General features: G+C 37.3%; 2 protein-coding genes across 4 annotated transcripts in view; one reads left to right on the top strand and one right to left on the bottom strand.

Moving 5' to 3' along the window:
- The window catches only part of LOC139152679 (uncharacterized), a 36,504-nt gene extending 9,568 nt beyond the window's left edge, over positions 1–26,936 (top strand). Inside the window, exons 2-10 of one of the 2 annotated variants that reach the window (XM_070725966.1) lie at positions 15,611–15,705; positions 17,255–17,398; positions 18,011–18,217; positions 20,496–20,807; positions 21,402–21,542; positions 22,646–22,852; positions 24,769–25,086; positions 26,219–26,360; positions 26,811–26,936. In XM_070725966.1, the coding sequence (XP_070582067.1) occupies positions 15,612–15,705; positions 17,255–17,398; positions 18,011–18,217; positions 20,496–20,807; positions 21,402–21,542; positions 22,646–22,852; positions 24,769–25,086; positions 26,219–26,244 (1,449 nt within the window). In that variant the 5' untranslated portion in view covers position 15,611 and the 3' untranslated portion in view covers positions 26,245–26,360; positions 26,811–26,936. Of the gene's footprint in view, positions 1–15,610; positions 15,706–17,254; positions 17,399–18,010; positions 18,218–20,495; positions 20,808–21,401; positions 21,543–22,645; positions 22,853–24,768; positions 25,087–25,705; positions 25,889–26,218; positions 26,361–26,810 lie in introns of those variants that run through there. The other variant, XM_070725965.1, reaches the window with a different exon arrangement.
- Positions 163–14,383, bottom strand: LOC139152678 (tyrosine kinase receptor Cad96Ca-like). 2 transcript variants are annotated; one of them, XM_070725963.1, is made up of 17 exons: positions 14,226–14,383; positions 12,403–12,720; positions 11,699–12,019; positions 10,625–10,690; positions 10,077–10,163; positions 9,863–9,907; positions 8,211–8,344; positions 7,607–7,636; positions 7,231–7,281; positions 6,559–6,886; positions 5,007–5,120; positions 4,372–4,553; positions 3,600–3,722; positions 2,770–2,881; positions 1,746–1,842; positions 1,165–1,267; positions 163–712 (listed from the first exon to the last, which is right to left on the bottom strand). In XM_070725963.1, the coding sequence occupies exons 1-17, from the start codon at positions 14,278–14,280 to the stop codon at positions 629–631; spliced, it is 2,250 nt and encodes a 749-aa protein (XP_070582064.1). In that variant the 5' UTR covers positions 14,281–14,383; the 3' UTR covers positions 163–628. The 2 variants fall into 2 exon arrangements, with proteins under 2 accessions (XP_070582064.1, XP_070582065.1); XM_070725964.1 differs by lacking the exons at positions 9,863–9,907; positions 10,077–10,163; positions 10,625–10,690 and having other exon boundaries at positions 164–712.
- Positions 26,937–27,337: the final 401 nt, after the last annotated feature.

Genomic DNA, 27,337 nt, shown 5'->3' with positions numbered 1-27,337 from the left:
CCCCGTTTTGGCCTTTGGTGGCAGGTGACTGGCCTCTCTGTCACCTGTTGTCATTCCCTGACATTTTGAATCGCCGTTGAGTCACAGAGTAATTTCAGATCCTTGAGACTGAAAAAGTCCATACACTGACTTTTCTTCGATGTCTAAAACAAGCAAAAGAAGTGTAAATAAATCTCTCCCTTTATCTTTTCATTTGTATTGCTGGATACTGACATAAACCTTAGGGGTTTTATCTTGTGTCTATGATACTGACAGTACTTTGAATCTACTGACGTCATCACTGGCTTTAATGACATTCCAAGAGCCCTTTGTGCACGGATGTATTGGAAGGAAATTAATGGTGAACTATTTCAAGCTCGGTCGACTTTAATAACAGTGAATTTCTGTTTCACTGAACGTTCTTGCATACATAAACCCTCAAAGTTCTGGTACTAAACGAAAGCTTTCACAATTGGCTTCCTTTTATACATGTTGTCCTTGATCGACCTTCCTGGGATTTGACGTGAAGCAGTGTACTGTGACTTGTTCCTCCACAATTCGGGTCGAAAATCCGACATCAAAAGTCTGCTATCTTTGAAAAACTCACCGAGGTGGAATTGTACATACAAGTTGCTGGCATTTTACAGTTCTAAAGTCTTTCAGCCGTCGAAAAGTCACAGGAATCGAGGTTAACATACAAATGGTCTTCAAAGTCTTGCATCTTTAAATGTTCCTGAAGAGCGGAGCAATGAGGTTAGCATTAGTAGTCGTAGAAGTTCATCGCAAGTGTCAATGTGAATACATTTGTACCAAATGAACAGAAAACGTTATTGTAAACCCGGAAATTCAACGTATTGGTAAGCCCCCTTCATCAAGACTAGTTCCTCGCATACCTCTTTAAATCGAGGTCGGACTAATGAGAAAAGGGCAAGAGTGCACAACTCAACAGATAATATATGGCGTTGTTTGTTATATATGGCGCTGTTTGTTACCGTCGTTTTTAAGTAGTACAATTTTCAGTAAATTTATGCCGTTCTTTTTCTGTGACCATATGTTGAGTACTCTTATCGCGGTTAATCCACACTTCTAAAAGCACTCTACTGCACAACACCTCACCATAGCTGAAATTTTTAATTAATACAAGTCCAGATGACGGTACATCTATTAAGAAAGTGCAATGGTTACCTGTGTTGAATTTTGGATAATGTCGTCTATTCTTCCGCAGAGGTCAGAAAAAGAGGGCCTGGACTTTGGACATGCATGCCAACAATCGGTCATTATTTTGTAACTGATAAAAGTGATGAAAAAGAAAGGCAAAATTACTGTAAGTAAAAGCTTTTCAAAGCAAAATCAGCGTAGGTTCAAACTCTTATTATTGCCAGGGCCTAACGGCATTACAAATAATGTGTTCCATTAGCTGTGATTTCAGTCAGGTCTGATACAGCACACTATGGTAATAGCATAGGCCTTGATCATGTTAAGGGACACAATGCCGTCATTATGAACGTGTCGACTTCCTTGTCGACAATTGACAAGAGCGAGATTTCGCGGAATGTATTTGTCACACTGTATAAAGTTGTCAAATGGCCTTGTTCGCTATCTTAGATCAAACGAGGTCAAACACTTGCTGTGCCACATTGATAGACGTACAGTCTATTCGATGCAAAATAGCAATCATAAATTATTCACATAAAAACAAATAAACAATCGATCGTACAATATGGAACACTGCAAACTTTGAATCAACTGATGAATATGCAACTCACATATCTTCACTGCAGTGTCCAGGTCTTGGTATTCTGTAGCCCCCTCTGAGTTTCTCTATCACCTTCTTTGAAATCATTGATCCGTATGGAGTAGAACCTGTAAGTGTTCAAGATTGATTATTGCAATTGTCCTGGGTATCTTGACGCGATTGGTGCGAAGAAAAGTGTTAATTTGGACTAGCGGAACTGTTAAATCTGGGGATATGTCAAATCCGATGGAGACTATACGCATAGGGTGATGATGATGAACGGTACGCCAAACATTTCCTCATCTCACTTGTTCCTCCCCATTCAAAATCTGCTCAACCATGGTATCACATTCTGGCGTATCATCAAAGATTGAGATAGTTCCTTGCCATTAAATCTATCAAACTAGGCAATCGTGATTTTTCGATCAGTTTAAACTTTTTACTTTTAAGAGAAGATTTTTGGTGATGACATTGTCCAGTTAAAATTCTTTTTATCGAGAATCGCTAATGACTAGATCTCAGCTCGCCTCTAAGAGAAAACACAGGTGAATGGACCTCAGTACAAAATTGCAAATCACATTGAAAACATTGAGTTGTGTCTTATAAATTTAAATCATGACCATATAAATATCCTTCGTACCAATTTTGTCGAAACACCTATATACTGTAAGTCCAAAGATACATAGATTATATTCTGAGGATTCTCTGGACAGCTGCATGGGAGTGTTTACAGGGCACAGACACAACTCGCAAACGCACCGTATGGTACTCATAGACTCTCATTGAAGCAGAATTAAGCGCTCCTGTATGGAAAACTACGAGATGAACTGCTTTCACGACGAAAGTTATAGGAACACTTGATTGCTAAGAGCATAAATAATTCTGTAGGAAGTTGTGACTATGGACATTGAATATAGATAGGGTATCGCGTGATACAAAAACTTAATGACAAGCTACCTTTTGATAGTATCGAAACGGCATACTATCGATGAAGCGTCGACAAATTGCACGTTTTCTCAAAATACAGTGGGACATACTCCACTTAACAATCTTACCTAATGTTACAATTTCCCAAAGAACTATCCCATAGGACCATACGTCACTTTTTGTTGTGTACACGGATTCAATGAGAGATTCTAACGCCATCCATCGGATTGGTAATGGGCTCTGGAATAATGTTATATGATGATGGCTAATTAATTCAGGTGTATTTTGTAGCGTATCTGTGAATGTTGAAACACTATCTAAAGACTTGTTCTATGTCTTCGCTTTTCAACAAAACATTGATATGAAAAACCTCACTGTACAACAGGTATATGGATGTCAGCGTCAAGTCTGAACCGACCATCTCAGTCGGTGATTTGTTGTCGTCGTGCTAATTAACTTTAATTAGAATAAATGGTAATTAATAACATCTATTTGACAAGCATTAAAATACCAGCATTGTTCAGCGTTGTTTAGTGCTGATTACTCCAACGGCAAACTTTAAAATGTGTTGCCATTAACCTTTAAGTTCCTACACATTCTTTCAGAAGAAACCTGGGAGATTGAACCAATTTAAAAACATCGTAATTCTACGACGAAAACAAGTGGGCAAATGTACGTAGTTTATGGCATGTTTTGACAGGAAATGCACATTGAAGTCATTGATACCAAACAAAACACGAACTGGCCTTGTGTGAAAGCTAAACAACCTATATCTTTTCCTGGTAAAACAAATAAACAATATTGGCAGTTGTAAACAAGCTTACCTCACCTTCCTCTAGACAGCAAACAAAAAGGCTTGCCTTAAAAAAACAATGCGAGTTGTTTTGCGAAAGTCATAATTCCTGGGTCACGGATGTCACACGTAAATTCGTGCCGCAAAAACAATCTGTCTCTTTACCTGTGATTTTTTCTCGTATATATCTACTCCATGGACGTTGCGTGCTAAACCAAAGTCGGAAATCTTGCATATCTTATCGTCGCCAAGGAGTATGTTTCTTGTCGCCAAATCACGATGAATACACTAAAAACAGAGATAAAGAGATAATGCGTACGTACTTTGACCTGCCATGATATACCAGTTCAGTATATTCTAGTTTAGAATGACGCCTAAGCGACCCAAGTAAAGTATAAAAAACTTGTCAGTATAAAAAGAAGAAATTCTGCGTAGGTTCTACAAGATCAAACAGTCCTGGCCTACTATCAAGTACTAGCGTTATCAAACATAGAAATTTATCAAATTCTTTGGTTTCTTAGAGGGAGAGCACGTTAAATAAACATTTGAAAATTGCACAATGAGACAATTTGGCTCTGTGCCGAAGAGATCGAAGTTAGTAAATATGTTGTTTTGTGGCTTATGCTGTCGCAGCCACAATACAATCGAAAACCCTAGGAGCAGTAGCAGGTCGTTACAGGTGACATTCCAATCTAAAGATCGGCAGCGTAAATAGCGGACCAAATCTAGTTCGGCCAATGACTCATGAATTGTAAATAGTATGCTGCTCGTAACATGGATCTTATATATATTGGAAACAAATACATAAATCCTCCCTTGATCTGTGTCTGTTCGCGTTCGTTCCGTCTACGTTTTGGCTCGACTCTTTCCGGCATAGATAAAGCGCTACAATTCAAGGTTTTCAGAAGGCTGAAAATGAGTTTTACAACAACATTACCTTGATTGATGAGAGAAATGCCATCCCTTTCGCAATCTGCCATGCTAATTTCAGAAGGTCTGATGGTGTAAGATCTCGACTTCTCGGATGTAAATTTTGATAGGTACATTCTGAACGACTTTTTCGAAGGTTACTCTGCAGACTGCCATACCGCACAAACTCCAGTATGATATAAATTGGTTCTAAAAAATTCAAGAAAAGGCTACATTTTGTGATATATGACTAAGCTATTTTTACAGACTTTTAGTTAAGAAATATTGAAATAAGACTTCAAGCAACAGAAGGCGTGATGTGTAATCGTTTTACTATTTATCGAGTACACAGGAAAAACACAAGCGGTAATCTTGAATAAATGTATACACTTCAGCTTACACATCTAGTTCGCCAACACTTGTTTACAGGGACTAAGTATGCTGCACCAATATTACATTTTGGATCGTTTGAAATGACCATAAAACAACACTTTCTACACGATATCTCCCATAACGCCAGTGACTGAAATTAGCACGATGATAACAAGTGATCAAGAAGTGAGACCAACTCTTGCAACGGCATTGAGTGATTACTTAATTTTGTTGCGTCAAACATGCATGCGTCGACTATGTGTCGTATCGTATATCGACCAGTAGCTATACCTTCTCTTGTACAGCATCCCAAAAGCGAAACAACATTTGGATGCCGTTCAGGAAATGACTTCATAATGGCCAACTCTGTCAGGAAATTTTCTTTGTCTTCTGACGAGGCATTTTCTGCAAATCAATGAAATAAGTTGCTCTGGCTGTATATAAGCCAAAACGAGCGCATCAATGTGCGTTATTTGCCGTGAAAGGAACTTTTTCTATGAACTACATTTGCTGTAATACAATGTGAATAATTATGCAGAATCCGCAACAAAGTAATTAAATGTCAAAAGCCTTTATTGAGACTACACATTAATGTTATACATATACAAAACAGGAACACCTGACGTAATGTCAGCAGAACCGTAAATGGCAACACTAAGAACTATTCATAAAGAATTAGTGTAAATTCTTCTGAAAGTATAGATAATATACAGATGTATGCCAATTAACTTAATAGACCAGTTATCCAATGCGAAATGTTTTCCATTGTTAAAATTCTAAATGAATACATAAACTTTTATCCCATCGCACCCGTTTCGTTTAATAAAAAGATGTTTCGAATCATTTGACGGCAAATACTTATCCTAAATTAATCTAGAAAGCCTTCGAAATGTATGGTTGAATAAGTGTTATGGCCGACAAATGATCGCCAATTATAACGTTCTAATATTGGCACTTACATCAAAATAAAACAATTGTATTCCTCCCCCCCCCTCTCTCTCTCTCTCTCTCTCTCTCTCTCTCTCTCTCTCTCTCTCTCTCTCTCTCTCTCTCTCTCTCCTCTCTCTCTCTCTCTCTCTCTCTCTCTCTCTCTCTCTCATGCAGTTACATCTTTAACTTCATCCTGCCATAACACGTTAGCAGGTCATCTCATTTTTCATTTTAAATTTAATTTTTTTCATTTCGTTTTTTCATCTTAAATTGTAAAAGTAAATTGTACCCTCACATCGGCTACTTACTAGAAGATTCGTCAATAGAACATACCATAATTATCATATATTATCTTCAATACTATAGTAAATTTACCATTTGCTTTCTGTTAGATATTAAGTCATTGCTTAACTTTGACCTCCTACTTCCCCTTTTAAGTTATTTGGATACACCAAAGTATTTCTTAATACCTGCAAATACGTAATAATATGCGGCTCAAAATTCAGTCCCACACTTAAAAATTTCTAATCTGCTATTCGTTTCGGTTCAGAAAGATAGAGCTGTTTGAGAAATAGTTTGTAAATGCAATCCAGACTTGTAAACAACGCAATTTTGATATGGAATGTACATACATGAGATCAGCATAAACACGCCAAAACTTTTGTGGTGCAGATAAACGATAAACGTTAACGTACACTTACCGTAAATGTCTCTTGAAATATACAAGGTCATAAACTCTTAACATTCATCAGAAACACTTTAACTGACATTTTAAATATCCTTTCCTAACTTCATTACTAATAACGATAGTTGCACTTAAAAAAATTAAAAAGGTGACGCGTCTGCCACGGGCATTCAAAATGTAAATTTAGATGTAACACGGTTAGAGTCAAAGTATAAGTTCAACTCTCACCTCTAAGACATTTTACTGCAACTTGAACGTTTCCGCACAGGTTATCACTGAATTTGGCGTCGGCCATTTTAACTTCACCAAATTCACCTCGTCCAATAATGCAATGTTCATGTAAAAAAAGATAATGGCGCGGAAACTCCCACTGATCAAGCTCGGAAAGTTCATTATCGTGAAAAAAGAACAGTGAATCTCCTTCGCTTTCACCACAGTCAAATTCAATGTCTGTCATCACATCAATTTCACTCCTTTCTGCCGAGGAGCTGCTGATGCTGAAGGATACATGACCATCTTTTTGGAAAATTAAAAAATCGCCGAAATTTCCCTCAAGCTGTAATTTCAAACGTAAACAATGGTGATTATCTTTGATTGGTTTGCGCGAATTTGAATTTCTGCTTCATCTGAAATTTGCGCAGAGATTTTGATGCTGTAATTTTTTTTTTTTTAATGTAAAAAACGACAAAAGAAAAAAACAACAAATTCGTTGACAACGCGCAAACAATTATCGTTGTGCATTATGTCCAGCAGGAATTACATTGTATTTCGTTATTGAGACATCGACAAAAAGTCCGACTTCATGTGGCAAATTTGGATGTGATCGTTGGCAGGATGAGAAGTATCGACAAATCGCTCATAGCACAATCAGCTTGACTGCGATGGTGAAATTTCGATTACCGTTGTTGACGTTGATGATTGATTGTCGTGGTTGGCTTCGTCCGATGTGTTCTGTAAATCAAGCGAAAAGCATAAACACATTGAACATATCTTGATTGGTTCAAAATTGTATTTATGCTAGCTAAAAAACATAGAGATTTACTATAGCATTCGGTCCTCTGTTACATTAGATTTTAATGTTTAATCAGAATTCAATGGCGGATTTCTTGCGATGTTAAAGAATATATGAGAAAGAATGTTGGAAGCTCTACATATACGATTATATTGATTGTGCCGTCCATCAAACAATCTCAGTGTCAATATCTCTCGTTTCATGAAAGTGAAGATATGCAAAACATTCAAAGAAGTTCTTTTAGAGTATTCAAGAAATACTTACTTCAGGTGAAGATACGGGATCGTATCGAGGCTGAAATAGAAAACAAAATATGGCATATATTGCAATTGGATGTAGTGTCAGTGTATCAAAATATCTTTTTTAAACTCCTCACTATGTACACAAATTTATTCAGCTGAACCTCAACTTTTTTTCGTTACGAACAATGAACGACTCCTGTTGATATTACTATCTAGATTTGCTTGCGCAGTATCCAGCTCATTGTTCTATTTAATTCCTCAGCTCATTAAATGCAGGGCTTGATCCAATTCTGTGGGCATATAAATATCAAAACAGAGTAAAGTGAAGGAATGAACTTCAGCAGACTGTTATGTTAGGTGGTAGGCTGGCGCTTAGATCGTAGGGTGATTGCCTTGGCCCACAGTATCGCTTGGCAGCCCAGTAACTGTGCCGAGAAAAGCCAGGCGGTGCGACTGGGGCCAGTCTACTTCAATGTATACTTTCTCACTTAATCCTTATACATTTTCTTGACCTCATCACCCTATTTGCAATCGCTAATTTCCCAACTTCCCGTAAAGTCGTGGAAAATATAAGCTGAATAATTTACAGTTCGAGTTGATGATACACATATATCTATATGGCATACCTCTTCGTCGCCTTCGCGTTTCTTCCTGTTCTTGTAGAAGGCGCATACTCCGACCAACATAGCCAATACAATCAAAGCACAAACGATTACAATAGCAGCTGCAGTGCTATGTCCACGAGTGTCGCCCTTTGCATCTGGGAACAGAAAAATCAACACTTCATTGGTGTTTGGATATTGTTATAACAGATGATAGGGGACCGTTGGTTGTTAATCCCTGGTATGAATATGACAAAATAAAACAGAAGAGTGGCTATTAAGAAAATATGTTCGATGTAATAAATAGACCAGTGGTCACTTGTAATTATGTATTTCTAACTTTCTTACTTAGAAACAAAAACATGCAATTCCATATATCCACATTTCAATAGCAAGAGACAATGAATAGGTGATTTAGTACCTTAGAAATAGAATTGATGATGTGTACTTTCGGGAAAACCTTAAAGCTTTGAGATTTATTAAATTATTTGCATACATTTATCCGCCCTTGTGTGTATATATATATATATATATATATATATATATATATATATATATATATATATATATATATATATATAATATATATATATATTTCTATGAGCTCAGTGGTTCTCAAAATAAATATTTCTAAGAGCTGGTTCTAAAAATAAAGTTAAATAATAACAATTATATCTTACAACTTGATAAGAAATAGCGAATTGTACCTACAGAATTTAATGTAGTGCGCGACTGGAAAGCAAAAGACGTAAAATTTTGCTCAAACTTTCCGCAAGGCAAAATGCGTCATAATATCTGTCCCCGAAGCGCATTCTACCTTAATGGAAAATTGGTAAATGGGATTGTAACAGTATTCATGTAGTGATGTATAATGCGTATAGGGAATGATATTCTGATTCTCAAACCTTTCCCATACTTTTGTGGTCTACCACTCAAAGAGGCTGCTTTTGAAGCTCATGGAGTTATTATTTTTTAAAAACCAAAAATGTATTTTTTCCAATAAAGTCGACACAGAGATGGCAAAAATTTTTAATTTCATGTGACTGTAAATACTCAGTAATTTTTTTCTGTAGTGCTAAATTTTGAACGCTCGCTTCTAATTTTATTAAAATTGTTTCAAGTTTCCTTACGGAAAGTTTAAGCCAAAGTTTAAGTCTTTCATTTTCGAGGCGCTTACTACTTAAACGATAAATGCAATGCCGACACTAGTTACAGCCAACACCAAACCTCACAGTACGACACTTCCATGAGAACTACTTTCTTAGAAAATGTGCAAATACACGTTAGTGACACTACTTTTGTATACGATGTTTAACACACTTCCATTTGTTTGAATGTATTTTACAAATATAGCGTATTGCCGAAAATATTTGTTGAAAAACTCGATATGTCAGAAAAGTTGTTCCCTAGAAGATCCATTATAGTTCTATTTCCACTATTTTATGTGTTGTGGTCAGATTCCTACGCAATACCAAATTTGTTATATCTGCACGATACCTTAAGATAATGAGTCACACCCAAATGAGGCCATTGTGGTGGCAGATTTAAAACGTGGTTCAATAACCGACGATTTAAACGACGTATATTTTGATAGTCCTACACTTGATTATCAATTATTTACTTTGTCGACAGTTTCTGCTGATTATTTTTTGAACGAAGATTAGGTCTAGTATTACCTTTATTTGCACCAAACGCCAATGTTATACTCTTGGCTCTTGCCCCTGCAATTTAGAAAACAAAGTTAAAACTTTGTTTTCGGTCAGCAGAAGTGAAAGCACAAAAAATAAATATTGTTTTATGAGGAATTTTTTGTAAACACAAGTCCAAGGATTATTTCCACTCGACTTTGCTTCCTCAAAATAAAGGCGAAAAACGTAATACTTATACTACCTGATAATTTCTGGGATATAATGTTTGGTTTTGATCCGGTAGATCGCGTTAGTGTAAGAGTTGTTGGCTTGATAGTGGTGGCAGTATCTGAAAGTAATATTCCAGTACGAATAATAACATTGGTATTATATTGGCCGATATCCAACAACATTCGAACAGGTACAATTTTGTGTCTCGCATCGAAAAAGGTTATATATGGGTGACTGATATTTCTAAAACATGCGCCGAACATTTTATGAGTAAAAACTGGTCGAAAGGACTGACAGCACATAGTACAGAAGTAGCACCGCCCGTGCATCTAAAACACCGTCATACTTACAGAGATGCTATAGGATTTATATAACATTGATATCGAATTAGACTGAAAGCGAAATGATACACACGTATGATCAACAGCCGGCCATGACCGGGCGTGACTCATTATTGAGTACATGGCATACTTAGGCCGGTAGTGTAGATTGTTTTACCATGGTATTTTTAGTTTAGTATGTCTACGACCTCCGCGATACTAACAAGATAAAAAGAAATTTGTCTAAACGACTGATTACCTTGCGTTGTACTCATAACCGATGTTGTCGAAGGAAGTGTCGTACTCTGAGTTGTCTCTGTAACTTCTGCAATTCCGTGGCAAAGTAATTGTAGAACAAGTGGCGAGGCAGCGTTTAAATTCAACACTTCATATCATATTGTCAAAGACATATGCATACATACATACATACATACATACATACATACATACATACATACATACATACATACATACATACATACATACATACGAATGTACAGTTGAAAGGAGCGTATTCTCAATTTATGGCACTCAACCAAATCTGGTCAAAATGAACCGACACTCGTTAATCATTAATTTCTCGACTACATGAACTTAACATTAAACTAAATAGTATTCATTTAACTTTTCGTCTTAGACTTTTTCTATAATAATGACAACCAATGCCATAACATAAGTCATTGGACTGCATGTCAAGTAAATAGTCAAACATTACATTGCATTAGTCATAACTGTGGATTAAACATTGATGGGACATGGTCACGCTTTGATCATGTGATTACCAGTAATACCCGATTTAAACCTCAAGAATACAACGCAGGTTGCGATTCTCGTCTTTTTCTCTATTTTGAAAATCACAAGCATTAAGGTAGGATCTCTGGGTGTTTCTAGCCTTCAAATTTTAGCCAAGAAGTTGTTTTTCAGGCGATAAATTTAAGGAAAAGTTAAGTGTGAATCAACTTATCGTAAGACATTGCTGATATAGTCTTGAACAAACAGAGAAATTTTGCAAAAATACGTTTGCCAAAAATATATTTCTGATTTGATCTACTATAAGTTTGTTTTACGTATGTAACGACATGCAATACACACGCTGTGCAAATTGGAAACTGCGTTTCTGGGGAATCAAACTGAATTAATATCCATGTAGTGCGTAACGCTGAAAAAGTATAATAGTCTCTGGATCACTTGAGGATGGTTTGATTAGTAAAACTTAATGCTTAACCGCGGATGAGGTTAAAGTCATATAGCAAAAGTGATAACCCTCATTTTCAGTCAATCAAAATGTGTATGGCAAACGACATTGAACGGCAAGAAATGTTGGCAGTCTTACCTGATATTTTCAGTGAGAAAGATGTACTCCGAGTCTCTCCAATGCCCTGGTAGGTGGCGGAACAAGTGTAATTCCCAACATCCCAATACTCGGCTCTCTTAAGAAGAAGTTCACTGCTGATATTGTAGTAACTTTCACTGCGTGTGGTACGATTGCGTATCGCACGAAACTCATTATTTTGGATTTCCTTATTATTCAAGTACCATTTAATATCTGCTTCAGGGATGCATCGACTCGCCTCGCATAATACGCTGAAGTTTGCTGAACGTTGCAGTGACACTGTTCGGTTGCGTAGATCCGGAAAGGCGATGGAAAAGTTGGCTACCGGCGGAAAAAGTATTAAATTAATATCAATCTCTATGTGAGATTTTTGCGTGTTTTAAATGTAGGACATGTATATTTAAGATTACATCGAAAGTCGACATTTTAATAAAATTGTTTTGCTTGATAAGATAACTTTGGAGCCTTTTAGAGAGTGTTTTTCAGCAGCAGCTGCACTTCATTTGTTGGTCTGTTATGTCGTACGTTTTAAATCGGACAGGCCACATCAAATGGTTATATTACCCCGATACCATATCGTGTTCCGTGCATTGTTTTCGAGATTCAGGGTTGATTATATTAAAAGGCGCGTTAGTGGAGAGATAAAATTCCTGGGAAGAAATAGTGTTTTTTATCATGTTGAGAAGCAAGACTCATTATCTTACCCCACACTTTAAGGTCGACATATCCTACTTCTTGCTTCCCGGCACCAAAGAAACATATACATTTGTACACATATTCATCAGAGGGCATGATGTCCATAATCGTCAGGTTGAGGAAGTCTGCATCATCTATTTTATATTTAGAGTCATTTATGGACTTCGCACTGTTGGGATACCTCTGTGCGATGAAGCCTGCAGTGTCCTTTCGAATCCACCTGACCCCGGTAACCGGTATGTCTTCTTTGTCAGGTTTACTTGGGCAGCTTATCAAGGTATTCTTTTCAATCTCTGCGGTCTTATCCACACTCAAGGCAATTGAACCTGGCGACGAAGAGAAAGAGACAGTCAAAGAGGAGTATTGTTGATAGGGTTCAACGAACTGAAATTATTCAAAGGATGACAAGTTCAGCGAAGAGCAAAGCCACGAACAGTAATATTACAGAGGGAATATAAAAATATATGTCTACCAAGTCAATGGATATGTCCCTTTAATCAGAATAAAGAAAAAAGATCGTTTAAAGCAAAGATAAAAAGAAAGTAAAGAAAGTTGTTCCCGGTCCTTTGGGAATGGCAAAAGCGATGTAGTGATGCAGATTTCAATTTCATATATTTTCCGTGACCAATTTGGTGCTGGATTTCAACGTTACCGTTAATGTTTGTCTCTCCCTCACAGTGACTGCAAATTACTCATTCTCTTTGTTGTTATTTCATAAGAATGAACGGAAGGCATTCTGCGTACACCAAGTATATTTGCTTTACTGAAATAATTATGTTAATTCATTTAGCTTGTGCATTAGTCTTTCGGAGGAAATATGTCATGACGCGAAAGCTTAAAGTGATGTGGACGATGACCAGAAAAATGGTTTGCCTAATGCACTTACACGTCTCACGTCGTTTATCGCCTTTAAGGATGATAAAACCATGATGACAAACGTAAAGTTGATTAAATGAGACGATTATTTCCATGAAGAGCAATGCTGATAATTATACATCAGGTGATCCTATACTAAAAGGCATGCCCGGTGAAATGGACGAATATGCGTCATTGTGGTACACACATGTATTCTTCCAAGTTAATCTCCGCCCTCCCTTCTGTCACAATTTAAATACAATAGGTATGTTGCATCAGCCGTATTATTGAATTATTGATACCTTGCCCTCGTCACTGTTTTCGTTCCTGTGTAGTCCATTGTAGGGCGTTGTCACAAATTAAAATGTTAAGGATCTCTGCAAACTTCGACCTACGCATTCTCATGAAATTTCAAACCAATCAAGTTATCCAGAGATACAAAACTATTTGGGTTTCAGACACGACTGCTTGTAAGCTGTATGCAAATAACTTGACGCACGTTTGCATAAGGTGTAGTACAGTGTACCAACTCATATGTTGTTGGCGGATGTTACTTGGACAATGCGAAACTTTTGGAAATAATTTAAGATGAAAAGGGATATCTTAAAATGGGTAAAGAAAAGTGAATAAAACCTGTACCGAAGAAATCTCGGTTATAAAACTAATCGCTTTGACAAATGTCTGGGCAAAAGAAAGTTTATGTTAAAATTAATTTTTTCTGAAAAATCATTGCAGCGGTAGAGAAATTGTTTGTTCACATTGTGACATTGCCCTTGAGGGGTAAAATTTACGCTTTGCTTGTCTCAAAACATAATGCAAATATATGCAAAATCGTACTCACTTTTGTCAACATTGAAACTGGATAAAATAATTTAGAGAAACAATAAGCAAGTTAGACAAAATTGATTTGCTCCTTTGTACAATGCGAAGTTACTAACCGCCCACGCATAACTGAATGTATCACAGCCGTACATACCTGTGACGACGACAAAAGTCAAACAAAACGAGTATAACGTGTTCAGGCAGGCCATCCTGAGGCTATCGGCTTGAACGCGTTTTCGGGAAATGACTTGAATAAGTTTGATGAGAATGTTTATATACTGAACAGATATTGCATCAGAAGTTTCAAGGGTCTTCCAAAGTTGAAAATATAAAAAAGTCATGCACATTTAGGTTGCATCATATCCGATGAGTTCACTCTAGGGTAACCTTGTCACCAGCCACTAATATTGATTAACTTTTGTTGGCAACAACAAGGTAGTGAGAGATCAAAGTGTACAAACACCGTTAAGTCCTTGAAAGACGAACAAAACACATCAATATGCTCTAACCGGCGTAACGTCACTATTTGCAAATATTTAAATCTATAGTGTTCCATTGTTAACGTACCTTGAAAACATGTCGATGTCCTTGTCAATCAATCAAATAAAGTAGGGGCGTTCATAGAAAGAGAGTACAGTAATTGAATACATGGAACCTTGACAAGGATCTATCGAAGGTTAATCGAACTTATATATTTCATTTTTACCCTTACCGGAAACATGGCACCACCTCTAAGTAGCAGTTCAAGATGACCCTATTGTTATTGTCACTTTCTGTTTGTTTCTTTAGCCTGATAAATTATGTAAATTACGTATTTACCGTGAATGATACTGATCAATGAACCTTTTTTACTGTCATTTTGCGAAATTACTTGTATTAGAAAAACTCTTCAAAACATCCTGTAAATCGAGTATCATTCTTTTCTTTCTTGTTTTAAATCTGACAAGTTACCAACGACTCAAGTTTGGGATTTTATTATCAATTTCAAGTTCGTGAGCTAAGACAAAGAAATAAATTTGGTGATGCAATGCTAGTAACAGAGTTTATCAATCCGGGAAACATCCTAATCGCGCTGAACACTGAAGTCACAGACTACTATGCTTACAATAAAAAAATCGCTGTGACACAGTGGAACTAGAGTATCGTTTAAAGAGTTGTTCTGAACATCATAGGGTAAAACAATTACGTTTTTGTTTTATTTTTACTAAAGTATGCTTGACATCATTTTATATCATTTTGTTTACTTTTATTGTTAGTTTACAAGATCTGGTACCGACGCAACATAGCGCATGGTACGCATACCAGTGATCCTACGTTGTCACCTTCAGTCATTCCAAGCACACTATGAATTTTTATTAATATCTTTTGAGACAAATGAGCAATTGAAGCACCGAGATCGACGCAAGCTGGGATGAGAAAAAAACTTATTTTGTTTTGCCCTCAGACTTAAACATAAAAGGGCGAAAAAGCACTCTGGCTAAACAATATTTCTACTTTAGCTACATGTAAAATTCTACCGTATTTTTATCCTCCACTCAGGATGTGTGCTCGTCAAATTGCAAGACTCATCTCTTTGATTGCTTTAATTCTTTGTGAATCGCCTATATCAATGAACCACAGTAAATACTCAACAGGTAAGCGAGTCCAGTACAATATGCAATTTTTATCTTGACAACATTTATAGATTCTTAACTACAGTTTTGTCATTTTGTACGAAGTTGATCATGACGGTTTCATTTGTCATTAGCGTTTAAACTGAGCGGAACGTAGGCGGAACTTAAAAGACTAAATAGGACTCAAAACTTACCGGAATTACGCATAAATTTTACCGACGTATATTATGATACGCATAACTTCCTTATCAACAGATTCTAGCCTAAAAATGATGGTCAGGTAGACTTTAACAAAGGTATATTCTCAATGAACATAGGCATAGTACATGAGGTACCTCAAATGTACTCACTCCTCGAAATGACCAACGGCAGGAATGTCATTATCTGTAAGGAGTTAATTTTAATTACCTTCAAAATATTCTGCATGGCTATAGGCCTAATGGCATACACATGGAAACTTGCATCTCCTTATAATTAATTCACCTAAAGTTGGTCACCTAAAGTTGGACAATAATAATAGAAATGACTATAAAGATACTTACACATAGTTAAGTAAACTCTTCTCTGAAATGTAAACTGAAAAGATCTACTTTGACCTCGTTGATTGATATTCGTTTGTACAAATCATTATGAATGAATTACAATCGAAAGTAATCTTACTTTGCAAGTGTCAGCACACCTTATTTCAAATACAGTCAAATCAAGCATGCACTAATTTATGTATTCGATCGACAGCCTGTGATTTTGATTTTGGTCAAGAGTGTCAGATTCAATTCATTCTATACAGGAGCTACCGTAAAAATGTAATACATAACCTTTGGCGGCATTACAAACACAATACCGTATGTACCGTTCATGTTTCAATAAACAGATTTATTCATTTATTTCATGCGCACTTTAGAGAGCGACCGATTTACCTATTTGAATATTATTCATCGTGACTCACATACTGAAATAAAAATCACAATTGTTTTTACATAGAAATGTTATTCTCAACAAGTCTTTCGAAAGCTTTTTAAACATGAATATGGTAGGAATCTGCTTAATTTCAACTGTCAGTGAATTCCATACTTTCGTCGAGGCTGCATTCTGAGATAAACAATCAGGGATAAGTATAGCTTTCAAGTAAAAGTACGTTTTCTAACACAGACATAACTTCAATCATGCTTAAGGGATCGGCAGAGGGAAATTCATATGGTAAATAAATAGTAAGTCACGCTTTTGAAAAGTGAAAAACTTATCGAGATTACATTTAGTTATCAAGTAATCATACAGTAATCAAGCCATACTATTCTGCTTTCGGATAAACTGACGAAGACGGCGGATAAGACCCATTCTCTTGCTTAAAATCAAATCATAATCTATTAACATAACTGTTCCAACTTAAAGTTTCATCAACAATTACTCCTAGTATAGTAGTGCATTCCACTTGAGATTTTTTTGAACCAGCAATATGGACCTATTTTCATCCGTCATTTCTATTTCTAGCAACAATACTATGTTTTTGTGGAGTCGTTATCAGGTCAAACTCAAATTCACACCTGTTTGCGTCTTTGTATTTCGAACCTAGCCGTTAAATGGGGGAATATGTCAGTGTTTGTTCCACCAAATGTAGACGTGGCCATCGAGAAAGGTGAAAGATTGGTTTTACTTAGCGGTATTGGTATACACGAGATCATAGCAGATAAAGTCTGCGTAAACATCACCATACTCGGTGAGTATCATAAATACTTCATCTCTTCGAATGTCTTTGCATGCAAAACGGACAACGGAAAGCAAAAATCTAAATAACTTATTGATAAGGAAAACCAGCTTTGTAACCTGGAATGTTTATGGAAGTTATCTTTTCTAGCAACTTAGGTGACAGAAAAATGCCGCTCGTGTTTTAATGGCCGAAAAAATCCCCCATTCCTTTAGCGTGAATTTACCGACCGTGCCTTTTCAATACTAGAAACGTTTATTATTTGTCTTAACGGTGTATACAAAGAGCTGGAATGCAAAATTAGCAAAATATTTTCAAACGTTTAGCAGATGTGAAATTAGAAAGACGCTTTCTTAGAATTGGGACCTCTAGAAAATGCCAAGTGGACAAAGTTATTGGGGACCTGTTTAATACAGTGAAACATTAAAACACAACAACGGTTTGCCTCTTCTGACAGACTTAGAACAATACGAAAATGTCATAAAATCGGAATGTAAAGTGTCTATGGTCAGTATCATATTTAAGGCGACAGCTTCATAAAACATCGCTCTCGTGTGAAAATGTAAGCGTCGTGTTACTTTCCATATGAGTAAAAATCAACACGTCTAAACATTTTCTTCCTAGGCCTTGGATCAAAGGTCGTGGACTGTGTATCCGCTAGCTACGATTACCCGATATATAGTTGGCCGAGTTTAAACTTAGAACGATATCATGGTAATTGGGTACTTAACATCTCTACAATTAACCAAGACACGGACAGAACATCATACATTTGGTGGGTTACTACAAACCCTCCCAGAAGCATCGCAGAAACTACTGTATTCGTCAATGGTAACTAATGATCTATTTTTTAATATTCATCAGAAGTTAAATCGATTTTGAAGTAACAAGGTTTATCCCAACTCTTGAGAATATTGCATTCAGAATATTATGTTCATGTGCATTGATTTTTTGAAGAGCCAGATTCCTATAAGCACCCCATTGTGCCCTATGGCGCCTATGTAGGAGTAAAGTTGCGCGTCATACTTATTTGGGGTGTGAAAGAGACGCGTACAGAAAATTTGTTTGAAAAAGACATGATATGAGTTTTCTATGATAAATGCGCCATTTGTTTTCCGTCTTTATGGTATAATCAGAATTCAAAGGCGTGATCAGTTTACCCAGAGTTCTGAGTAAAACTAGGTATTTCGTAGTACGAACTAACAATGCCGCAGTAGTCCGGTACAAATTACGATGAGCAAGAGGGGAATGTCTTACCAATATTTCGCCGACGCCCACAGTTCAGTTAACATGTACCTTTCGAAGAAAATGCTTGTGTTTGATTCTGGTAGGTCATGCTGGCTGTGTGTGTATCAGATTTCGCTATAAATCATGTGAACTGATTAAAATGACATACTGGATTCAAGCACTTTTCCCCCATATTTTCCTAACGTACAAGAATGCATTCGGAATTCTATAATGTTTTGATAACTGTTATTAAATTCTTTGATCGAATATCGATCATGCATATGAAAACTAAAACATTTTCCTCTAAAATTTTACTAACGAATAGGCTGGTCATCCGGTCGTGCTGTAGTGATCGGTGGTTTGCGAGTAGGGCAGTGATTTGAATAATGCCAGTACAGCATGCATGTCACAGCCAGTGGAGGCGCTGTTCAGGATGCCCAGAACAGCAGTTTTGGCTCCCTGGTTCTTTGTCCGGGTTCTGTGGGTGCTTCCGCAATGCTCATAAAGAGTTCAGTATGAGTCATCTCGGTCAAAGTTCCGGCCATTTGACGATATCAAAGTGGCTGCTCACGAGAAAATAGACACGAATATTTACATCTAGAAAAACATTGGTTACAAGGCGGAAGAGAAGTCGCCATGAACTCAAGCAAGGCCTCGTTTGATTCATTTCCTTTTCAGGTCAAATACAAGGATTTTCAGTTGTATAGTTATGTTTCGTGTAAATGAGTCGCAATGCAATCTGCTAAATGGCATTTTTTCATTGTTTTCTCCACGGTCGATGATCGTGACCTTTCATGTAAACTTATGACGCAGAAGTGGTGATTCGTGGAGTTGACTTCAGAGTCACATTGTGTTGTGGAGAATATATAGACTAAGATCTATTGATGCGCAAGTAATAGGCAGTATACAGTATACCATATGGGGTTTTTACGTCTTAACACGATTGGAACTAATTTGGGAAAATTGGATAGTGAAGTAATGTGTGTCTGTTTGATCTGCTTTTCATTTTAAGTTACATTACAAAACATTACATTACATTCTAAATCATTCAGTTTTAGAGCACCTAACACTTTTGAGAAATTTAAGAAATATAAAGATCCAATCATTCCAAATTAGTTTCAGTCGTATTATTATCGTATTTGGTCTTTACCAGTCACAGCATGTTACGATCTATTTCCGATGAAACCTGCATTTGTCTCCTATAACCTTAATGCGTTCAATAACAGCACCTCAACACATTTCAAAAATCTGCTTGTTTGAGGTAATATGCTTTCGTTGTAAAATAATATACTGTGTCCACAGCTTTTGATTCTTGACTGTAAAAGAGTTGACATAAAAGTTTCGTTGTGCACAGTATAAGTAAAAACTAAAAACGTAATATTTGAATCCATACATTGCGTAAATAGTATTATATTCATAATATCAAACAACAGTTATATACACCTGTACAACAAGTGGAGACATGGCTGCTGGACTCGCCCACTGATTGCTTGGCATTTCTCAGGGGTACGACATAGTTACTGGGTTTCGCGATCACCCCTGGCTTAACGCGACAGTTTGCTGAAGTTTAGACTGACCTTAAATTTCACGATCACACAACCATCATGGGCGCGAAGGTCTGCTGAGGTTTCCTGCAGTTTACTCTTTTGTGATATTAATAGAAGTCAACCCATAGATTCGCAACTACCTATGCTTAGGGCAAGTCTAAAGTCCTTCCTATCTTGCTTCAATGTACACGACCAGCCTGAGTATCCTGTGAGCCAATTAATCTGACGCTTTACGGGATAGTTTTATTGATTTATGATGATAGTATTTCAACAGACCTTTTACAAATCTTGGTTTATCATTGTAAAACGATAACAGTGATTCGCTCTTGTCGCAGACGGATCTCTTCTTCCATGGGATGTCGAGATTGCAACTGGAAGACAACTCTCCATTGGATATCGAATGGCCGCACACAATGTCACCGATCAATCCCTAGAAGACAACAGAGGGCGCATTTCGTTAGACGTCAATAACGTCTATGATGAATCGGGTCGCTGCAACATGCACATCAAAATTCTTGTCAACGTATCCCTTCAAGATAACTTCCTGGTGATCGATATTGCCAACATCAGCTATGAGCTCGAGAATGCCACAGCCAAACACAGTTTGCCTACCACAAAGAGTCCGGGTTTGCATGCACCTAGTAAAAGTATGTGGCGTAATTCAGTTCAAGTGTGCTGGCGTTAAGCTTGTTACTAACAGAGCTGTCACTTCGTACTATGCAGAGAACCAATAATAGAAGCCTTGTGTAGTCCTTGGCATGTTATATCCTTGCCAAAGATACTTGCAAATGGCCATGTTGTAATGCTTTGAATACAGCATTAACCACACGGTACATAGCAGACTAGCAGACTATAATGCCCAGTCGTGTGCGGGCGCTCCGTACCTCCGCCCCGAAGTTTTCGGGGGCGGAGGTACGGAGCACCCGCACACGACTGGGCATTATAGTCTTATAGTATAGTTGATATCTTACAATTTATCATGTGAGATCACTACAGATTAAGCTTCTCTGTCGGAAAATTTATCATAGCGTCAACTTTACATAGCGCTAAACAGCCGTCGCTCTTTCTTTTCAAAAAAAGTATCCAATGTGAAACGTTCTGCAAAAGTAAGATAATTTAAACTTGTCGACTTCTATAAAATCTAATGTCATGAAAATCTACGGCTGCTGCAGTGCGATGATTCTTTTTGTGAACTCCATCATTAATCAAAATCTGTTACACTTCTTGTTTCTTATATGCAGCCATGAGACGCAAGAATACCATATTTGTTCCACCTAATGTCGACTTAGCTATTGAGAGGGGCCAGAGATTGATGTTGCTGAGCGGTTTTGATGCAAACGATGGCATAACATACATGGTGTGTGTGAACATCTCGATACCTGGTTAGTGAGTACCATAAATAATTCATCTTTTTCTCAAACATGCCCTGGAACAAATAACAGGAAACATCAACAGTGATGATGACTCATCTGTGTAGACGTCCTAAGTTTACTTCCATAGCAATACTAGGTTTGGAAATACGTATATTCCAGAATTTCCTTAGAGAAGTTAAGTCCCCACAAGCTATCAATGGCGAAAAGTCTTCTTGTGAGTCAATAGCCATACCACCGTCCCTCCACCGTGGAGGGACGGTGGCCATACATTCTCCTCTTAAAGGCCGGCCTGTGTTGGCGCCAGATTGTCTCATCAGAAAATTTACTTACTATACAAAAGGCTATGATCACAGCTCCATAATCCTCTTACATACTAGGACAAAGGCGATCCAGGGGATTGCCAAAAGTGCCTTTTAATTGTTGAGGGAAGTTCCGGGGACACTGACATCGGAAGCGTGTATATATCTGCCAATGTCCTGAAAATTTTTGGATAAAAATGTAAACTTTTGATACCTGTTCTCTACTGTTATGAACCATCGTTTAATAATAAAATCCAGAGTTTTTTCAGTAGTTTGGCAATAATGAAGACTTTTGCACACGCTCCCGGTGAAATAAATTTTCTCCTTGTAAATCCACGAGTGTTGCAAACTTGTACCAGTTCACAGCTAAGCGCTCTCTGCCGAGCAATTTCTTCTGAAACCATGTAGTTCCACAACAGCACACAACAAGCGCATATAGGCCTACTACTGTTGTGTAGCGTTCTGTGCATAGGGAGATAACATATTCATGCTTTCCTCAGATATGAAATCGAAAAATACATTCCAAGAAAAATATTTTCTTGATAGGGTTATGTGGACAAGCTTGAGAATCTGTGATAACCATAATATGGCTTCAGCCGCGTGGTGAGAGTAGTTCCCTGACCGACGACGATCAATTCGATTCAGATTTATATCCATTCGATTCAGATTTATAGTAATACAAAGTAAACCATATATATGCCACAAATTGCACTTAAATGTTTGATAACTGAATATCAACAATCTATAGATTATTTAAATCATTTCCAAAGTGTGCTATCAGATAAGTTAATATTGTTTGACTCTTCTTCAAAGGGCAAGAAGCAAAGATCGTCGGCTGTGTATTTGATAGCCCTGACTATGGCAAAAACAATGGGAAGAACTATAGCTTGGAACAAGTGAACGGTGCCTGGGCACTCAACATTTCATCGGCTATGACGAAAATTAACCAAATCACGTACAGTTGGTGGCTTAAGACAGATCCTCCAAGAACCATCGCAGAAACTTTGATATCTATTCATGGTTAGTGAGGTAGTTATTTCTGATAGTGTAAAATATTCAGTGTATTTTCACTGGCAGTTTCTTTGCGGATATTTTTCCGGTTTAGCAAGCACCCGGTACCCTCGATGGTATCTTACTCAGCTGACGGAAACTGTAAAATAAAAAAACGGCGGTTGACCACAGGGAATTCAGTAATCTTGTTATTGTTGTTGCTGTTGATGGTGATGATGATGATGACGATAATAAAAAATATTAAAAAACGATGTGTCATTCCTTGCTGTTGTTTGTCGATGTTGTAGATAATTGTAAAAGAAAACTGTAATCGTGACCAAAATACGACGTAGGTCGCCCAACGTCACTCCCGTCCTCTTGTACAACCAAGGGTGGAATCGACATGCCCCTGATCAAGGCTCATCAGCCACCTTCAAGCCCAGAAAAAACACCCCATTCACGAGTGATCGATTGAAATGTGCTATCATAGGCACTGAAATTTATCTCACTGACCTAATTTGGGCTTCACTTGAACTACCGACCCGCAAACGAGTGGAAAAAACGGCGATTTGCAAGTCGTACCCGGTCAAAATCGATCACATTTGAACTTACCGGTCGATGGTGACGGCGCTTTCGTCACTGGGCATTTAAATTGACCAATTGGGGGCCCTGTAAAGGCTGCTTCGGCCAGCCGATTGTTTATGTTTCAATGTCCCTGCTCGTACGCGTACGTGTAACGTTCAAAAGTACGCGAAAAAGTAGAAAAACCTTCATAGTCATGCAGATAAACGGATACTTACCAACTCTTTGTCAGGAAATCTGCCATTTTAAGTCAGGATATACTGTCGATAGTTAGAGTATTTGAATTTCCCCCGTTACAAGGATACAAGCGTAATAAACATCCGGGCTCGTACTTGAGCGAGTGTACATTGTCGTTGTGAATGAGTATTCCAGGTGATAGTTTACAGAAATGACGGGTTGATTTGTCATTGGTATCCACATAAGTATTATTCTACAAGAATGGAAATTGAATGAAGTTGAGACGGCGAAGTTTAAACTGTAGTGAAATTTTGCGTTGGGACAAGCCTCCTCATGTATTGGTAATGAGAGCTGGCCGAAGCAGCCTTTACAGGGCCCCCAATTGGTCAATTTAAATGCCCAGTGACGAAAGCGCCGTCACCATCGACCGGGAAGTTCAAATGTGATCGATTTTGACCGGGTACGACTTGCAAATCGCCGTTTTTTCCACTCGTTTGCAGGTCGGTAGTTCAAGTGAAACCCAAATTAGGTCAGTGAGATAAATTTCAGTGCCTATGATAGCACATTTCAATCGATCACTCGTGAATGGGGTGTTTTTTCTGGGCCTTGAAGGTGGCTGATGGGCCTTGATCAGGGGCATGTCGATTCCACCCTTGGTTGTATAATAGGACGGGAGTGACGTTGGGCGACCTACATCGTTTTTTGGTCACGATTACAGTTTTCTTTTACAATTATCTACAACATCGACAAACAACAGCAAGGAATGACACATTGTTTTTCAATATCTTTTATTATCGTCATCATCATCATCATCACCATCAATAACAACAACAATAAAAACAACAACAACAACAACAACAACAACAACAACAAGATTACTCAATTCCCTGTGGGTTGACGAGCAAGGAGTGGGATTTATTTGTTTGTGGGGTACGGCAAGAGGTGAGGGGAGAAATCCCTATGGTGGGGGTGCTCTTTTGGGAGTCTCTTTTGATGGGGAGCGAAAGCGAAAGTACAAGTGGGCGAATGGTTCAACTTTTTATGTTGGAGAGGGATGGTAGTTACGAAGAGCCTGCGCTGTACCTTAAACTTTTAATTTTGTTTCAGAAAAACATGAGAATCGCTGCACATGTAGTAGGTAGCTTTAATATCTAATAGATGTTACTTCAATTTTCAAATTATCCCAGATGTATCTGTTTCTCCGTGGTACGTCAAGACACGTGCTGGAAAACGCGTCTCCGTCTGTTACGTCATGCAAGAACGCAATGCTATAGACATTTCCTTGACCGACAATAGAGGGCGTCACGTGTTTGACTTCGTGAACAGTGATGGTGAAGGAACAAACTTCAACTTCCACCTAACAACTAACATCAATGTATCCCTTCATAATAATTTAATGGTGATCGATTTAGCCAATGTCAGTTGTCAAAATCATGGCTACTATAAACTTGCCATCACTACACAGAGTTCGGTCACCAACATAGACCTTCATCTGTATGTTATAGGTATGTCAAATTTATGTTAGTATACTGTCTGTCCTTACTGTAACGTAAATCATTATATGAGCATTTCATCGTAAATGTTCAGAAACAGTAAGTACTACATATCACTGTAAGGATCACACTTCACAGAGGACCCGAAACAATTTAATTGGCACATTTTGTATGAAGTTAAACTTTCTTCTGAGATATTATTGTGGTACATGTACTTGAATTAACGACCTACGATAAAGTTTCACTTCATAAAGATGTGAGCATAAAAGACAGCAAGCCTTTAAAGCTATCTCGTGAATCCCAAAAAAAAATTCGAGAAAAAACTGTAAAAATTAAAGACGTCGTTGACTCAGGTGCCAGTTATTGTCCTTGTGAGATATTCTTTATCTTGAGAGAGAGGACTTTTGTTGTGCACTTCAAAAACCAAGTAGATATTACCCACCTAGTACAACCGTTTAAACGTATGTTCAATATTAATTCAGTAAATTTTCGACATATCTTTTAGATTCCTGCACAGTTTTGACCTCTCTCAGCGGCAGCTGCGATCGACATCGAACACGTCCCAGTGTCACTGACGTACCTTGTATAAATCAAGGGACTGTGATTAAACAATTCTTGCATTTTCTTGCAGAAAACATTACTGTAAATATCACTCTGGTAAAAGCGTCACAGAGTTTTATGGACTTTGCTATTCTGCGATGTACCACGGACATAAATCATCATTTTGACCTAAGAGATATCAAGTGGCTTAAAAATACGCAAGAAATACAAGTATGTTGATTCAAAGTGTTACAAAATCATGCTACTATTAATGAATGCAAGACAAGCGCTGGGGAACATAGATTCGCCAAATCTTTAGTAAAAGTATAAATAATTATACCGAAATGTTAGCTTATAGATCTTTTTAATCATGTTGAAATTGGACGAGTCTAACGAGGAATAATACTTATCAAAAACTTGAGTAGATCGTCGAACCATAGACCCTCGAGAAAAACGATATATAATAATGATGAATGTAAAAACCACATCGTACGTTAACCAAATAATCAGTTGATTCGTTCAGAGATTTCGCTGGCAAGAAACTTTCATGCACTTTTTCGCGCAATAACAATGTTTCAGCCGCAAATAATTTCTTTTGCTGCAGACAAAGCAGGGTACAACAGAGCTTAACATCACGAACTTTCAGCCAAGCGACGTTCTTAGTTGCCAAATTCAGACATCGTGTCGGAAATACTCAAGTCAGAAGATCAGCGCACACGTTGAAACAAACAGCTCGTATATCGAAGGTAACATAATCCGCCATTTTAAAACAAAAATATACCATATTTACTGACACCCCTCATATATATTATGGGTTCGCTTACATATTTTTGTTGCAGCGATCATAACGATCAAACTGACGAAATAAAAATTTCAAAAATAAACGTTGCTCTACGGGTACATCGGTCGCTGACTTATAATAGTAATAATTATTATAATAACGTTAAAACAATGTTTTACATTAGCTTAATTGCGAATTGAACTTTAATAATAATTGGCTCAGCAAAAATAAACAAAAGCAAGATAGATGAGCGAGTGTTTCTAGGAAAATGAGAAAAACTATCTCGCTTTGTCATTCGATTATTTTGCATTAAGTTTATGTAACATGTTTCAACAACCTTTTTCCATGCAAAATGAAACATGAAAATTGGATAAATGTCAAAATGTTTGTATTTTTTTTCTCAACTTCATTACAGAAGAGGATGAAAATTGTAAATGTTCCTGCGACGAAATTTGTCGCAAGTCAAATGTCGCTATTTCAACTACGCACGAGATGTCACCAACCACAGGATTCGATGAAACATACACAGAAAATGACGTTTGCATTGGTAAGGATTTACATTCATCTTCTCTGACCAAAACGCTGCGAAGTAAAGCCTTTCAAAAAAATTTGCATTTTAATACGAATGGCGTCCTATCTATAGTAACACCATTAGAGTCTAATACAACAACTGGACCGTCTACATTATTGCGATGGATTTAGAATGTAATTTTAATGTTCTAAAGTAGTAGCTCTTCCTGTTCTGATGTTTCTCATTGCTTTCAATCAAAGTCCAGAAGACAAATCATCATCACACCTCTTTGTTCGGTACTTACGGAGATAGGTAAAGCTGTCGATACATATAAACAATTTTTGTGAATCACAATGAGTTGATAAATTGTAAGAAAAACGAGAATATAATATATTGCTTTTAATATTTTTACGACCTCGAGAAGATAAATT

Source organism: Ptychodera flava, chromosome 16 (assembly GCF_041260155.1).
Source record: "Ptychodera flava strain L36383 chromosome 16, AS_Pfla_20210202, whole genome shotgun sequence".
Taxonomy (NCBI): Eukaryota; Metazoa; Hemichordata; class Enteropneusta; family Ptychoderidae; genus Ptychodera; species Ptychodera flava.
The sequence above is the reverse complement of the archived record's forward strand: the minus strand, read 5'-3'. Positions and strand labels throughout refer to the sequence as shown.

Excerpts from the sequence above, each read along its gene's own strand:
- LOC139152678 (XM_070725963.1), bottom strand. The coding sequence starts at position 14,280 with ATGGCCTGCCTGAACACGTTATACTCGTTTTGTTTGACTTTTGTCGTC. Across the intron at positions 4,554-5,006 it reads GGGATGCTGTACAAGAGAAG|AACCAATTTATATCATACTG; the intron begins GTATAGCTACTG and ends TGAATTTTTTAG. Across the intron at positions 1,268-1,745 it reads GGACACTGCAGTGAAGATAT|TTACAAAATAATGACCGATT; the intron begins GTGAGTTGCATA and ends CACTTTTATCAG.